This window comes from Chaetodon trifascialis, chromosome 11 (genome assembly GCF_039877785.1).
Source record: "Chaetodon trifascialis isolate fChaTrf1 chromosome 11, fChaTrf1.hap1, whole genome shotgun sequence".
NCBI lineage: Eukaryota > Metazoa > Chordata > Actinopteri > Chaetodontiformes > Chaetodontidae > Chaetodon > Chaetodon trifascialis.
This window is the reverse complement of record NC_092066.1, coordinates 5,087,125-5,104,515: the sequence shown is the minus strand read 5'-3', so window position 1 is coordinate 5,104,515 and position 17,391 is coordinate 5,087,125. Positions and strand designations below refer to the sequence as shown.

Sequence of the window (17,391 nt, the reverse complement as noted above, 5' to 3'; positions counted from 1 at the left end):
AATATGCTGTGGTGAAAGTAGGAGACATTGGAGACGTGAGTATGCAAGACTGTAGAGAAGACAGGCAAGAGAAAGAAGAACCTGGGGCTTACGGCTGGGGAAGATCTGGATTAGAGAATGATGGTTTGTTGGAGGCCACAGCGAGGAGGAGAAAGAGGGGGATCAGGACTAAATGCAGATGGGGGGATGTGAAGAGTGAGGAATGGGGGGTCGGGGGAGGATAGATGGATGTGGGGGAGGAGGCCGTCAGAGGAGTGGCCATCTGTTGTTTCTGCTGTCCTGCGGTGAAGACTGTCGTCTCGTATAGCCAGGCCCCTCCCTTTGAACTTGAACAGAGCGATTTTTGTGCTTCTATGTATGAGACAGAGAAAACTCTCATAATCTGAATCAAAATCCATGATCTGTTCCACTTTTTCTACTTTATACACAGTTCTCATAACCTTGCACTTCATGCATGTCTCCACATACTGAAATTGAAGTACACAGTTTTGTCCATTGACTTTAATTGTTAATGTTTCTATATAATCTGTATAGACTTTGCCCATTTGTCTATTCCCTTTCCTCCTGTAATGTGGCACCAGTGTGCCGTAGATGCGATGATGTTTGAAGATGATGTAAGATGCCTGGGAGTCTCTTTGGCAACATCAAGTTTTTAGGATTTTTCTAGCCTGGATTACTTTTGTTTGAGAGAGCTGTTTGTGCTATCCAAATAATGTTCTACCCTTTTTGTCAAGTGATACATAATTTACCTAATCACATATTAGCATTTTTGTTCTTCACAGCTAAGCATATCACAAGTGCACATTAGCACCATTGACGCCTCTCATTTAACGTCTAATGTCTGGTGTGTTTTAGATAGTCAAGGTGTTGATTTATAATGTGCCAGTATGAAGCTATGTTTTGCATGCATGTACCATGCTTCTGAATGATTTCATGTACTTTATTTCTTTGCTGGAGCTCTTGATAATGTTTGAATAGGCTCTTTGTTGCTGAAGGCTGTCTACCTATACACAGGGGTATCAATTTAGCCTTTTAAAACTACAGGATCAAACCCTGCATCATGGTCTAATTATGTCTCTGCTGTCAGGAAACGAGTTAGCAAGGGCAGGTAGATAGATGTGTCTGCAGCAGCTCTGTCATTTCATGTGCTACCTTGTGTGGTTTGCAGGATGATGTTTCCTATTTGCATGCATATGAGTGTGTTCAGCTGAACTCGACTTCTTGGTAACTAATTTTCTGTGTTGTGGCATTTCTGAAACCTGTGGTGTGATGACTTCAGGTCACCTTCCTATTTCAAAGGCTGTGAAGAGATACGTGCAACGAATACTCATGCAGCAGGGTTACTGTTAATATTGGTTTCTATTAAAGCCGTGCCTTTAATGGTAATCAGCATTTATTTTAAAAACCCATTTGCACTTGCTTCAGTAGAGAGATTAAATGTGTTTAGTGCTCTTTCAGAGGCTTTTTCACTCACATCACACTACATGTTCTTTGTCAAGAAGGATGTGCTTTTAAATGTTTTGTCATTTAAGGCTGACTTCTAAAACCCATTACCAAAACACCACCCTCTGTTCAGAGAACCAGTTTACATCTAACATTGCCCTCTTTTAGAAAACACTGCTGTTATTTTTTATTTCCTTATGCTGTAACTCTTAAGATTTGAGAAACCAAGCCTATTTTACATGTCTCGTTGTAGCCACACATGTAACTTCTGCAGGCTTCAGTGTTGCCTTCATGCCGTGACCTGTCTGCACTTGCCTTCCACCCAAGGCATGCTGACATAGGCTCCAGCCAACCGTGGATGGATGGATGGATGGATGGTGATGCCTCTGCAATCTAACAATTAGATGGAAGCTAAAATCCCAATGCACAATGATACAAAATTGATTGTGCAGCTCTGGGTGGACACTTTGTCATGGCTGGTCAGCAGTGACTGACCTCATTTCAGTTCTCTTTTATGTGCTGCTTTCCTTTTCTGCTTCCTCTGTTTTCTTGCTGCGTAAGCCAGATATTGTTTTTTTTACCCACTACAGAAGAGCAGTGTTTCAAGCTGTTAAAGGCTCACCCACGTTGACCCAAGCTGAATATTGTTAGAAAATATGTGTTAATTTAAAATGTTTTACAATCCCTTTTTTTCAGCCACCAGAATATAGTTAAAATAGCACAGACACTGTTTTAGGATCTTGCCTTTGTTTAGCTGCACATGGATTTTGGATGGATTATTGCTTTATTTGCACCATGTTGAAATGTGGCATCATTTGACTGTTTTCCAGGTACGTCATCGAGCTTCAGACCAAGTTATGGCTCTGAAGATGAACAAGCTCAGCAGCAACAGAGCCAACATGTTGAGAGAGGTCCAACTAATGAACCGGCTTTCCCATCCAAGCATACTCAGGTTGGTGCCTGAATAAGTGGCTAACTTACTGTATCCTGAGGGGGGATTACTACAAGTTTTCAGCTGGTGTTGTGGATCGATGTGCTGCTTTCACTGAATTCTTGAATGGAGCTTTTCTGTGAATAATAACATTCCAAAGTCAATTTAATAGCCAAAACAACATGATTATCTTCCACTTTGTTGTTCTTTTTGACTATCGCATGATAACTTAACATCAGCTGCTTTGTAAAACATGATTAGTCAGTGAGAAACTGATAACTGGTAGTTTCCTTTTAGCTTGTTCAAGCTGTTATGTGTCAGTTCATTATGAAAGATTCAACAATAAGATGCCAGTAATAACTTATAATGGGCTCACTGTCATAGATTCACTGTAAGCTTATTTTGAGTCTTAAGATTTTAGGTCACACAGTAACTGCTAATAATAAATAAAGAGTAAATCCCCATATTTCCCCACAAATGACGTCACACATTATATTAGTCATTTCTTCTAACACCTGCCACTTCCTTATTAGAGATATATGATGTTACTATCGCCTCTGTTGCTATGCCTCTCCTCTCTCACTTGCTCATGAGGCTGTGGTTGTGACCTGTTTCCTTTGGGGTTGGCTAGAAACTGTGTCAAACTCAGAGCCTATTAACAATGGATTTTCTAAACTGCCAGCTCCTGTTAGAGCCGCAGCAGCTGCCTAGAGGCGAATAGCGAGGAGGACCCTTTCTGTCAAAAGTGAACAGGACAAGGCTATGAGCAATCAGGTTTTTTTTTTTTCAGAGATTCTGGTCAGTGATTGGTCAGACAAAGTGTGCAGTGCATGATACTGTGTGAACCCCTCACACCTGGCTCTGTGCCACTTTGACTTAAGCAAAAACCATCAGCTACAATATAAACTGTTTCTGTGAGCTGACCAGTCACAACAACGTGGAGGTGGGACTTCATGCATTGTAGACTGTAGCTGATTGGCTTTACCACCTTGATACCCAAGGCACAGGCAGTCTAATCCTTTCTCAAACAAAATTTTGATTAATTTCTCTTCTGCATTTTATGTCCGTATCGATTATGTAGAAGGCGCGGATCTATCCAATCAGTGATAACATGACCACTCCTCAGGACAGGGAAATGGTTTGGACAGTCAGGCTGCCCTGCAGTCTGCACTGCATGATGCAGTTAGAAGCACGTTCAAGGACCCCACTGTTGACATGTCCGATGACATCAATGGTTTCACTGGAGTCTGTGGTGTCTGTGGTGGACTGATTTGTGAAACAACAGAAGCAGCTGCACTAAAAACTTCAGTTAAATCATTCCACAAGCACAAACCGTGGATTGCCAGAACCATCCAAGATGCCACAAATACACGCACTGCACCCTGAAAGATAAGGCTACAGGGTTAAAAACACTTTTTTTCATTTCATCTTAAACAATTTTTAAAGTAGAAATTGAAGGAACTTAGTCCACTGAATCATTTCACTTCACTCGATTGATTGACGACACTTATTTTCTATATTTACTGACTTTTCTCCTGTGTTTTTAAATCTTGTTCTAATGCACTTCACTTCAAGTTTGAACTGCCTCTGTATTTACAAGTTGCCTTACAAGTGAACATGCCTTGCCTTGCATTTTATGACGGAAAAAGAAGAAGTCAGTGGACAAAATAAAACTTTATTGCAAATAGAATTCAGTTCCGTGCAATTCCATTTACATCGTGATTCCCAAGAATAGTTGTTGTTCATTATTGTGTCTAAAAACACTTTTTGTGAAGTTCACATTCTTCCCCGGGCTCCTGAGTGGGAGAGTGTGTGTTTATGAACATGCACATACATGCATAATGTCTGCATGTGTGTCCTTACACACACATGCAAGGCACCTTTTACAATGCCATCTTTGTTGAGCATGCCTAGTCGATTGTGTGAGTGTCTCTTTGTGTTAACAAGCAGACACTGAGGGGGTCATTGTTCGCTAAAATCCAAGAAGGACCCACAAAGTTGACCTTTTCATTGCCTTCAGCTTTATGAGGTCTTCAGCGCTGCTTGTGAACAAAGTTGGTTTATATGTTGTTTTGCACACACACATTGTTTTACTTTAGCTGAAGGGTTGCATGGTCCTTCATGCGTTAAGGATATTTTCCAACCTATGGGCTCATGACGATTCTTAAAAACCTTTAAAAAAGAAATAAACAAATAATAAGCATTGTCCTCAAGCTAAAACAAGGCACTTTTTGTCCGTTGCTGAAAAATCGATCTCTTGCAGATGGAAACGCATGCAGAAGTGAAAAAACCATTTGGAGGATCCAGTTTCTGTTAAGATGGTAGAAATTGATAGGTAGGGGGAGAAATGGATGGAATGCAGGTGAAGGAAGTGAGCTGTTATTATCCTCCTGTTAGCAGACAGCCTCGCAGTAATCACCTGTCTGGTCTTGTTCGCTGGATTCTTCATCTTTTCCGAACTATTCTTCCTGCTTTCTCCGTTTACTCACAGGAGGTCAACCAAGTGTTTCGTTTCGATATTTCCACGCTGTTTTAATTGATAAGGCCCCGTACAGCAAGTATTAGAGAAACTAAACGTTGTCTGTACTGGGTTTTCTCCCAACTTTTCTTTAGATTGTGAAGTTACGTCAGACACATCTGTGTGTCAGCCTCAATACTCTCAAATTCTAACAAATGTTATCTCGAGGGTAACATTAGGGACATTACGAAAACTTCATCTTGCATCTCCTTTGTGGTTTTGCAGGTTCAAGGGAGTGTGTGTCCACGAGGGCCAGCTCCACGCTCTGACAGAGGTAGGAAAACACACACAAACACACCGTTTCACATTAAAGCTTGTGTACAAACCAATGATATGTGAGATCCAAGTGCCTCTCCTAATGAAAGGTAGTGCACTGGGGTGCCTATGTTTTAGTACCTCTTGTGCCTGCATGTGAATGCGAGCTCCGATACACCCACGTGTTTGTATATGTTTGTACATTTCCGACAGGTGAACATCACGTCATCCATGAGCGCAGCACAGAAATGCCCTAGTCTGTAATTGTGGAAAGCAGGAGAACTGAATGTTCTCACGCATACATAGTACTTAGGCTGTGTATTTGTGTAAGAGGGAGAGGGAGAGAGAAAGAGGGAGGGAGAATTTGATACAGGCAGCTAATAAAATCCTCCAGAGATGCTTAATGTTAGGACATACACCATTAGGGTTACAGTGAGCAATATTTTCTGTGGCGCACAAAGCCTATTTTTAACCTGTGTGTATTCCTGTCTGTGTGTGTGTGTGTGTGTGTGTGTGTGTGTGTGTGTGTGTGTGTGTGTGGGAGAGGGACAGATGAATTTGTGTTTGTGATAATCATTAATTTGTCAGAGAAAATGCTCGATCAGCAGTTGATATATTTAGCTAGTTGTACTGAAGGTCAGGCCTAATTGTTTTTACTTAGAAGAGAAATGCGAGGTTCAGAGGGTAAATATAACCTGAAGCCGAGTTAATGTGGGATTGTTGTTGTTGTTAATGGCTCCTTCTACCCTTACATTTTTTTTATTTTGTATTTTTTTGCTCTAAAACACACTGACCCAATTTGAAGCAGACACACTTAAACAGACTGTGAAAGAGGATATTTGTGCAGCTTTTGTGTGGCTGTAATGAGCTTCTGTCAAGATTTTTTGTAACTTCTGCTTAATACTTCTGCTGGGGACCACATGTAAAACTGAAAATCACCAGTCTGAAAATCACACTGAAGTCTGCAAATATTCTGCAGTTTATTCAGAGCCATAAGCTGAGTATCATTGGATTTTCATACCTTGCTCCTTCTTACCTGCTGGTTGCAGCTTATCAGATGTGAGAAATTCTCCTTCATGCTTTGTTTTGGACTTTTGGTCAGAAGAAAAAGCAATATGAAGATGTCACTTCTGGAAAAATGTGATTGGTATTTTTTTTAATATGCTACATACATACATAGATAATTACATACATGCATACATACATACTTTCACACGCATACACTTAAACAGTTAAACCTTTGATCTAAAACAGAATGTTAGCTAATCCTTTCTGATTTATACTCAACTGAAAACAGCACAAAGACAATATATTTAATGTTTTCCCTCATCAGCTTCATTGATTCTTGTAAATATCTGTTTATTCTGAATTTGATGCAGCAACATGTTTCAAACAAGTTTGGACAGGAGCAGCTAAAGACTGGGAAACATGTGGAATGCTCCAAAAACACCTGTTTGGATCATTCCACAGGTAAACAGGCTCATTGGTAACAGGTGATCGTATCATGATTGGGTATGAAAGGGGCATCCTGGAAAGACTCAGTCGTTCATAAGCGAGGATGGAGCGAGGTTCCCTGCTTTGTAAACACGGGATTGGATGAAGGAGATTACTACATGGACTCGAGAACATTTTGTAAAACCGTCAGTTCATTTGCAAATGATTTCATTCTGTTTTTATTTATTTTTCAAACAGCGTCCCAACTTCTTTCCAGTCGGGGTTGTATATGTAAATGTGGACAAATAGTACAAAACACGCAATTCATCCCTCTCTGAAGAAAGCATACATTGTTCAAAGATGCTTCCAGGCACACACACCCATATGTACTTGATTACACTGTTGCATCGCACAGTGAATGTGCTTATTGTAGCATTGACAAAGACAAACACCAACTTTCTGCCGTTGCGTAAGACATCACACATCTTAATATACCAAATTCAGGCAGACACGCACACACGCAGATAAAATGCTTCTTCCTATGCTGTCGCTGCAAAGTGATTCCATGCATTGTCAAACACACATATGCATATACATGCACGCACACTGCGGTAGATCTTGTATACCTGCTGCAGAGTAAACACATCCTGTTGTGTTGTGTTGGGACCAGACTGAATGCTCGGACCCTGGAAGCAGCAGCTCATGCTGTTTTGCTACCTGACCCCCACTATGAGGCCATGCTCAGAGGAAATGGAGGATTAAGTTACTGCATGGCCCCAAGCTACCTGAAGAAACTCACTGTCCCTCACACACAAATGCAAAATAGAAAGTAGGCAAACAAAACTGCACTTTGCTCCTAAAAGTGAGTCTGAATCTGCAGCTTTTTGTGAGTGATGGTAGCATCAAGAACAGGAAAAGTTTACATGTCTTCTTCTTCTTCTTCTTCTTGAAAAGATGTACTTGACATGTAGAATACACAGTAGTATATATTCAGGAATGATGAAAGGTGGTGGGATAAATGCAAAAATTAGCCTTTGAAGACTCTGAGAGATGTAGAGAATAATCTAGAGCAGTGGTTCTCGATGTTTTCTGGACCATGGCACCCATTCATTGGACATTTATTGTCATCTTAGTGAACACACAATACCATTAGACAGTGATAGATAACGGTCTCCCACAAGCACCTGTAACCTGTCTGTTGATCCATCAGCCAAAAAGTGTCGGATCTAATTTCAGTTTGGTCGTTTGGCTCATATTCAGTCCTGTCAGACTGTTGAGGGCTTGTTACTATGACAGCTGCATAACAAACAGAGTTTCTAGTATAGTGATTTTGATGCTCATTGCTTTTTTCTCTTTTAATGTGCCTGAAAACATCACAAAACACATTTTTAATGTGGTGAAACGTTACTAGAACACACAGGAAATGAACCATGATATGATCAATTTTGCAGCACCCACTTTGGGGACCATCGATCGAGAGCACGCCAAAGCTTTCCATCCGGCCCGCAGAATATTAATGAATTCAGAAAAAGTGAGCATCTAATGTTACTCACCAGTGGAGGAGGCCCGGTCAGCACTGATAGTGATCGTAGATTAACTTGCCAACCCCTTGCAACAGAGCCAAAAAGTCCATGTTTCATATTCCACCTGTTATACAGAATTGGATCATTGTCCAACTCCTGAATGTTGGAGAATCACAAAGATTGTCTATTGAACACGAGAGGTGTCACTTGCTTATTTTCGTTGGCCAGCTGTTGTATTGAGTCTCCAACTGAGTATTTTGTTGGAAAGTTTTTTGTTGGGATAAGAACTCATTCATTGGTAGTTTAGAGATGTGGGTTTCTGCCTCCCTGGCCGAGGTCTGAAGGCATTTTCTCGTTAAGTATCTAGTCATCATTGTGGATCTTACATGTTTCTCGGAGTCTGTTCACACTGATAAAGGCTAATGAAATAACATTAATTTGTAAGAAAGTGACAATAGTGACAACGATTATCCTCATTTGCAAGTCCGCCCCCCGCAGCGTCCTTGGATAAATATAGCTGATGACCCCTGATCTAGAGCATCCAGCCTCGTTTTGTCTCTGCTGAACGTCAATCTAATGCACCTTATATGAAATGGTTCTGCAATCATAATCTGGGTTAACGGTAAATCACGACCCATGGCTGGATTATACTGCTGTTTGAAGCTGCTCCCAGCAGGGAACAAGGTCTCTTTTGTTCGAGTCTTTCCAGGATTTTTAACCTGAAACACGGTGTAGCAGAGCAATTTCCACAACGGTTACAACCAACCTTGTGTTTCTCGTTTCCTTAGCGCTCTGTGGTATATGTGATCATGGTGTAAGGCACATATATGGCTCAAGCATGTGCTATGTCAAGTAATTACCGTGGAATATGAATAAATCCACAAAGAGGATAAGGAAAATTCCAGGGGAAAGTACCTAAATAAGAGGCTTGTTTGAATATGACTTTCCTCCTGTTGAGTTACTTTTCGCTGACACAGCAGGTGCTCTCTTCCGCTGAACCATGTGATTTGCATTTAGGTCCAGGCACACTTTGCATTTGCTGCTTACAGTATTCTGTCGGTCAGAGAATAAATTGGGTGCCGTCTAGATCTTTGAAAGAGATGATAAAATAAGGAAGTTGCATTAGTCCCTACTTGTTTTACTTGTCTCCAGTGTTTTCCCCCGTTTCTCCCCCCAAACCTCGACCAGGCAGACAACAGATGTTGAACTCTGTGGCTACTGAGGAATTTGTTGGACAAATACTGTAATCCTCTGGCGTCTTGAATTGGTGTGTGTGTGTGTGTGTGTGTGTGTGTGTGTGTGTGTGTGTGTGTGTGTGTGTGTGTGTGTGTGTGTGTGTGTGTGTGTGTGTGTGTGTGTGTGTGTGTGTGTGTGTGTGTGTGTGTGTGTGTGTGTGTGTGTGTGTGTTTCAGAGCATTTGATAGTATAAGAGTTTTGGGAGGGAGTCAAAGCTTTGTTTTATCTTTTATTTTATGAGTCCTGAGAGCTTTTAGGCCTTTCAAAATAATCAAAATAAGTCATTGTGCCGAATAGCAGATTTTTCTATCTGAACTGTCTGATTAGGATCTAAAATGGGAAAAGTAGGCAATGCACATGAAGATAGTTCATGTATGGTGGTATATTTTTCACTATATGGGATCAATTCATTTAAATAGAGCACCGTGAGCTTAAGTCATAAGCTTCAATGTTGCAGGATGTGATCATATTAGAGAAAGTGCGTGGGCATGCTTTTTATCTCATCTCTGTCTTTTTACAGCAGCTCATTGAGTTGATTGAACACTTGGTCAGGTTACATCTTTACATCTATTGTAAAAATCTGATTAAATTAGAATTAATCTGACCACACGCCTGGTTTATTCAATTGCTGGAAGAAGAAGAGACCACCTCCCCTCATTAGCAGCCCCCTATGTCCTAATTCTGCGCCTGTCAGCCAAACTAATAACCGCAGCTAAACCAGACCATCTCTTGATCTCGAGTTGACCACCGTTGCTCGTGATACGTGACTTGGGATTAGCGCGTCTGTGTGTTTGCATGCAAGCTGCAAGGTCAGACAAGTTCTTCTGGATCAAAGCTGACAGGCAGAGTCAAGGACCCCGGATACCTCTAAACCCACTGAGCTGATTTGCCCGGCCGGCGTCGTGGTCCCCATTTGTGCACGTAGGAAACGAGCAGTCGTGTCTGCCAGTTGAACAGGCTGCCAGGCAGATTTTGTTCAGCCAGTTAGTCGATACACCAGCGAGGCCCCAGGCTGTCTGCAACCCAGACACCCCACCAGTCAGTCATCCACCGGGCAGCTCGATAGGCAGTTGCTTTGTGTAATGTAGTTAATGCAGTTAACCAGCGCATTGTCAAAGCAGCTAACCAGTCTGTTGTTTCTCTCACTGGCAGCAGAAAGTGTGACGATACTATGATTGCAGTATTCACACCAACTGAGCTAAGACATCACACATTTGATTCCTGTGAAAAGTTGTTTGACATCTCATATGCAGCCTAGCAGGAACATTTTGCTATTCATAGCACAGCAATGCAATTCTTAGCTGAAGGACATTTAATGTCACTTAACTAATGATTGACGAGCCCATGTTTCTTCACTTTTTTTAAAAAGAATTTACATTTTAAACACTTTCTTGCATCTATTTTATGGCCGAGCACTTATTTATTATTATATTTTATTATTATTATTACAATTATTTGAAATTGAAACCTGAAATTGCATTTATATTCCACTAAAAATCAATAGTTTGAGTTCCTTTCCTTGTGTGTCAAAGTTTTGTACATTTTCCCTTCTTATTTGTTGGTGTGTCTCGCGTTGTCTTTCTCCAGTACATCAATGGTGGAAACCTGGAGCAGCTTCTAGACAGCAACAAACACCTGAGTTGGCCCACGAGGGTGAAACTGGCCTGTGAGATCGCCGGCGGTCTGGCCTACCTGCACTCAAAAGGCATATTCCACCGGGACCTCACCTCCAAGGTGAGCTAGATGGACTAACTGAGTCAAGAGGAGAAAGCACAGTCTAATGATAGAACTGCAGTATTTCTTGTGGCCCCAGTACGACAAAGTAGCATCTCATGTCAGCTTTTATTTCTTTTTAGTCTATATTAGATATTTAACATGTAGTATTTTTGGTTTAAATCCCATGTATGGTACAGCCTTTAGTCTGTTCATAAGATTTTTCGGAGATGTTACGGTTCTAGATCCAAATGTTAAAGATGTTTGGTGTCTTGACACACTTATCTGCTCTTTTACCGCCCGACCTGCTAACCTCTCTGTAAAGAACACAGTGTCACGGTCAGATGTGATAATCTGTACCAGGCAGCTTCTAGTTTTCCAACTTGAGCCAGAGCCATGTTGACATGGAACTGGCAGGGAACAGGGACAGCGTGCACTCTGCTGCAGACCCGTATTCATGCCTGTCGACGCTTACAGTTGTTCATCTGTAGAAGAACAAAAACAGTGCGCAGAGACATTTCAGTGAAGTCGTAGCCTTGCAGGTTATAGTTCCTCAAATTAGCACAAAGTCCATTTTCTTATGACACATATCTCAGTCATAAAACTCAATGGACAAAGCAGCTTTCGCTCTTTTCTTAGATTTTAGTTAATGCTATACTTGCTGTACTTGTTCCAAGCACTCCCCCCTGCCAGCTGTAACTTTATCCTGTGTTTGAGATAATATACAGCACTCTTATAGAGCTACATTATTAGTCATAACCAATCAATTTACAGCCATAAAGCAATTACTTGTTCACATAGAACAAGGGCTAAAGGGCAAGGTGACAGCATAAGACATGCAAACAAAAGGTACTTAACTCATGAATATGTACTGTACACTAATGTACACTGAAGCAGCATACAGCATGCTAACACACCATTTAGGAAGGAAAGTGAGAGTGCTCATGGATTCATGTATCAGAAGTTATGATAAGAATGATATGTATAAATATATTGTGAGTATATGGAGCACTCAGCATTCAGCTCTGTGGCTACCAAATGTCAGATTGTCAACTGTCATGTTGCACAGGGTTGTTGTGCAAATGTTAGCGGCGCACCATTGGAACAAATGACGGCAGGAGACATACAAATAGTCCCTTTTGCGTTGAGAGGAAGAGTCCAAATGTAGTGCATAATTAAATGTCCTGTAACTTCCCTTTTCTGTTGCACAGAGAATGAGAACATACATTAAAATGATATTGAAGGCTAAAGTTCAATCAGGAAGTGGAGGCTTAGCTGTCGCAAAATCTTTTTTTTTTTTCTTAAATCCTTCACCGTCAGTGTCACAACTTCCTCAATTAAACTGGTGTGACAATAATGGTAATGTTTTCCTGTATTCACAGAACTGCCTAATCAAATGTGATGACAACAGCTACACGGCGGTGGTGGGAGACTTTGGCCTGGCAGAAAAGATCCCCACCAGTCCGTAAGGAGTTCTCCACTGATCACTGCTCTACATAAACACACCCAGTCCTACATCGTTATTAGTAATTAATTAACGACCAGGACTTCAGTCATGAAAGGAACCTTTTGGAAGCTTTTCCTCTAACTTCTTTACTTGATTAATGACTTAATCAGTACCTTTCACAGTAACACTGAGTGTAATGAATGCATCGTGTGAAGGAGCTGTCACCAAACAGAGCTTTGTAGCATCTTCTAGCTCACTGTCGTTTTTAATGGCACAGTTACTCTGTGGTTGAGACCCAACTGTTCTCATCAGCCCTGGGTTGTACACGAATCCCTGTAAACTACCTGCCAATCATCGATCAATCGATAGTTAATGAGTGAGCAAAGACAAGCAGTTTAAGCTCTGGAGCTAAACGGGCTAAAAGAAGAGTGAACATTGGACTTAATTTCTGGGCGGTGAAACATAACCCGAGCTTAGTGCTCATGTTGTTCTATGTTTCCTCGATATGTCAACTAGCCAGTTGCTTGTTCGCTTTTTAGCAATAATAGCTTCATAATCCAGTGATGTGGTGGTTCCTGGCTTGTTTTGAGGTCTTATCTGCCCCCTAGGGGTCAAAGATGAATTAGCGCAGCTTTAAAACTTTATCCGGCTTCATTAGCAAAACCTTTCTGTAGCCCCAAAACCAAAGTATTGTACTTGGCTCTGAAGGCCACATGGTTGCTCAGTTGACACTTTGGAAACCTGCAAAGATATATAGTGTTACAGCAAAGAGCCTTAAAGAGAGAAAATGTCAGATCAGAAGATGTTTTTCCAGCATGTGATCATCGCTTGGTTCATGTTTGCTCTCCACAGCAGTGTTTTTTGTTCCTTTCTTTTTTGCTTGTCACAGCTATTTGTAACTCTCTTAAGTGCTTTCCTCCTCCTCACACCAGGCGCAGGGATATTTATTAACCCACGTGTCCTGAGCTGACATAACGACAGGCTGTATAGTTCTCATTCTTTACTTTAGTGTGTTGATAACAGGAGAATACTATCAGCACAGGGGTTTTCAATGCAGCAGTCGTACGATGAAGGAGAGGGATTTCCACTGCGTATGTGCATGTAAACACGTATGAATAATGTACAGAACGTTGCCACACCTATGATTTTTGTACAAAGTGAGAAGGTGTGGTCCGACCTCACCCAACCTTATTCCAAACAGGCTGAGAGCTGCTGAATTTAAAGGATTAGAGAGCAAGATTCATTTTACAGACTAACTTTAAAAAGTGATTGTAAGGTGAGGCAGTAGTCAAAACTTCAAGCTGCAATTATGTGTTAAGTACACGCAGTGCTAGAGGCTGCTTTTTTTTTAGTTTTACATGCTTGCGTGCTCTGTGTCAGCTTCTTTTATCTGGCACGTCGCTCATATTAACTTTACAGACTGAAGGAATTACTTCACACGTTCCCACAAATGCACTCAAGTGCTAACACCTCATCACGAATGTCCTATAGCAGGTAATAAAAAAGTACTGCTGTTGTCTGACCTTCATTTACACACAACACGACCAGGGTCAGATCAGGTTTTTCTTCCTGGTGGTGGACGGGGTCAGAGGAGGATTGTGTCAAACTAACTTTACTTCATCTTGACATATTTACACACAAACTGACATTGAGTCTGCTTTGCCTAAATGATTTTATTGCACTATTCAACTGGGAACACAGAGTTCAGGAGTCATCAAAGCCTCTGATGGTTGTTCTGAATTATCCAACACAGATGACGTCCTCGCTGTAATGGATCATTAACATGATTATCAAATGTGTGTGTGTGTGCGTGCGTGTGTGTGTGTGTGTGTATAGTGCTGAACGAGAGAAGCTTTCAGTGGTCGGCTCTCCTTTCTGGATGGCCCCAGAGGTGCTGAGAGATGAACTCTACAATGAAAAGGTAAAGTCACCAACTTTGACCTTTGACCACCGCACCTGCAGCAGTGATAGCATCAGCTGAGATAGTGTGCAAAATAAACTCAAACCAGACGAAATCAGATCAAAGCAAAACACTAATGACACACGGGAAGATAAGTTGGGATGAAGACACACAGTTTCTATCCATCATGGAATCAATCATGGAGTTGTATTTCAGCGTTTGCATGTCTTTATGTTTGTGCATCTGTTTGCAGGCCGACGTATTCTCCTATGGCATCATCCTGTGTGAGATCATTGCCAGGGTCCAGGCTGATCCGGACTTCCTCCCCCGCACAGAGGTGACTGCTCATCTCACCTCTTTTTCACCCTGTGTTACTCCACCTGCCTGTTTGCTTTGTACACAGGTTGATCTGTGTGATTCACACCCGGCTGATACCGTCTAACAATCCCGTGACTCAGTCCTCAAAATGACTCTTTAAGCCTGGTTTTTTTTTTTTTTTACATTCTCAAAGGATGGGGAGTGGTATTGATTTTTCTTAACCTGAACTTTAATCATTGGCTAATATTATTGAGCAGCTGTAGCTTATGACATATATATGTTGGTATGTACAATAACTACATTAAAGGGAGCCTTTTCAGAAAAATTTATGTTTATTTTAAAAAACAAGCATCAGTTAATGTCCAAAAAAAACCCTCAACTTTTGAATATTGGCCTCAAAAATCCAGTAATCCAACTTTTATATAATTCTAAGTCATCAATCCTCAAAATTTCCTCATGCCAGATAAATATTTATTGTTTAATCTACAAAGAGCAGATTCACTAAATTAAGTGTAGGTTGTCTTTGACACAGTAGGGATGTCCTGAATACCGTCTCTGGGCAGCCCGTGCACGTGGGGTCACAGTGCTGTCTTATGAGGATGGTTTCCTGCTGGCAGGTGCTGATCTGTGCACTCGCATCACGTGCACGCATCAATTGAATGCCGTCCATTTCTCGCTGCTGATCAGCCTCTTTTTCGGTGCAGCTGAACAACAGCAAAAACTCAACCAACAAAAAAGAATTAGCATCGTTGGAATACTGATTGAGATCAGTTGGAAAACACAGACGCAGCGGGATGCTGCTTTTTATGCAGGCGAGGGAAGGTTTGTCTGAGATTGAAATAAAAAAATACTGTAAAAATATAAGATTTCCCCTTTTGAACCCCGCAGAGACCTTGTCTCTATCACGCAGCCTCTGTCCTTTAACATTCAGTGCACTGATTGAGACAAACTTGCCTGCAGACTTGACAGTCAGCAGGACCATGTCAGAGGGATTAGTCTGACATGAAGCAGCTTTTGGCAGAAGAGTTGCAGGATGTCAAACATCTGATGAAGCCGTCTCTGTCCTTATTCCAGTTTTAGAGTATTAAATGGTTATTTCCTGTTTAACTGTCACGTGTCTAAATCTCTTTGTCTCTGCGTCTTCTCTCCTCTCCCTGACCAGAACTTCGGCCTGGACTATCACACGTTCCAGCACATGGTTGGAGACTGTCCGCCTGACTTCCTCCAGCTGGCTTTCAACTGCTGCAATGTGAGTCCACCACCGAGACACTGATCTGTCCAATCGGTGTCTCAGTCTCTGTCAATTAAGATTTTTTGTAATAGAGCTGATGCTGAAGCGAGCGGATGTTTTCTCGTGTTTCAGTGCATCTGTCACAGTGAGGTGTTCATGATGAACCTTTCTCTCTGTGGAGAGATGCCTCGTCTTGGTTTCCACTGTTTTATGTTTAATTTCTTAAGTAACTGTTACTCCCTTGTTCAGAAACAGAGGGGTAATCTGATTTTGTGAATAATCTGATTTGGCTCCCTCTCCGGGGGTCTTCTGTTCACTCAAAGCTGGATCAGTTCCTCGGCAGACTCGGCTCCTCTCAACATTCAAACTCTGATTTGTTGTTGAATTGAGTAACTATTGAAATGAGGTGAAATATTAAGTCGATGGAAGTGAATCAAATGTGCTTTTTCATGTTTTTTTTGACAGTTTAGTTTTACTCCGATCGTAATCACTGGACTGGACTTGTTTTTTCTGTCATAATTCCAGACCTCGGAGGATGAGGGCATTAAAGATTTCGGAGCACCCTGCTGATTGAGCCAATAGTAGTTCCCTCCATCCCCTCTCATCCCTGTCTCATTTTTATCATCCCTCTCCTTCATCCAAGTCTTCTTCCTCAGCACCCCGGTGTAATTTCATTTCCTTAAGAGTCAGTTTAGTTTCCTTCTGTCATCTTATTTCATCTTGTTTATCCTTCCTTTTCCCCCTTCCACGCTGCCCATCTGCCTCTTCTCATTCCATCCATTTTGTTTTCCTTCACCCTTCCTTCTTCTTCACCTTCAACAGTCTGCGGTTTCTCTTCCAGTTTTAAATATTTATAATAAAGATGCTGTATGTGACATCTTAAACATCAGCCAATCACTCTTCCTTCCACTGCTTCCTCATTCAAACAGGTTACGTTGCTTTTCTTTTGCACCACTTTCAACTACACCTTTCAATTCATCGTTAAATGTTATAAAACAATCTCTCTTTGTGCCAAAGAACAGTACAGCAAATTTCCTGGAAAACCATCTTATAAAGTGCATCGTAATTGCTTGTTTATTTATGTAAATGATTATAATGTTGCATCACTTCCATGGTGCTAATATTTTCCTGTTGGTGTATGTTTTCCTTCTCCCTGATAATCATCTGATGACTGCAGTCTGTCCCTGCTGTGGCACCATGTTACTGTATATAAATCTCATCCTTCTCTGTATCTCCATTTTTTCCCCTCCTCCCCAGATGGACCCTAAACTCCGTCCATCCTTCCCAGACATCGTCAGGCACCTCGAGGAGATCCTCGCCCGTCTTAAGGTTGAAGAGATGGAGCAAGAGTGTGTCCAACTCAGCGGGGACAACGACAAGAAGACCATAGCCAAAGGTAACAGCGCTGCACAAAAATCTGTGATCTGTCATTTCAGCTTTAG

The 17,391-nt window shown here is 41.5% G+C and overlaps 1 protein-coding gene across 1 annotated transcript in view; it reads left to right on the top strand.

Annotated features, from left to right (window-relative positions):
* tesk2 (testis associated actin remodelling kinase 2) overlaps positions 1 to 17,391 on the top strand; it is a 29,304-nt gene that overhangs the window by 7,477 nt on the left and 4,436 nt on the right. The window contains exons 4-11 of the mRNA XM_070973764.1: positions 2,274 to 2,395; positions 5,118 to 5,166; positions 10,928 to 11,074; positions 12,436 to 12,518; positions 14,337 to 14,421; positions 14,654 to 14,737; positions 15,881 to 15,967; positions 17,207 to 17,345. Coding sequence (XP_070829865.1) covers positions 2,274 to 2,395; positions 5,118 to 5,166; positions 10,928 to 11,074; positions 12,436 to 12,518; positions 14,337 to 14,421; positions 14,654 to 14,737; positions 15,881 to 15,967; positions 17,207 to 17,345 — 796 coding nt within the window. The remainder of the gene's footprint in view (positions 1 to 2,273; positions 2,396 to 5,117; positions 5,167 to 10,927; positions 11,075 to 12,435; positions 12,519 to 14,336; positions 14,422 to 14,653; positions 14,738 to 15,880; positions 15,968 to 17,206; positions 17,346 to 17,391) is intronic.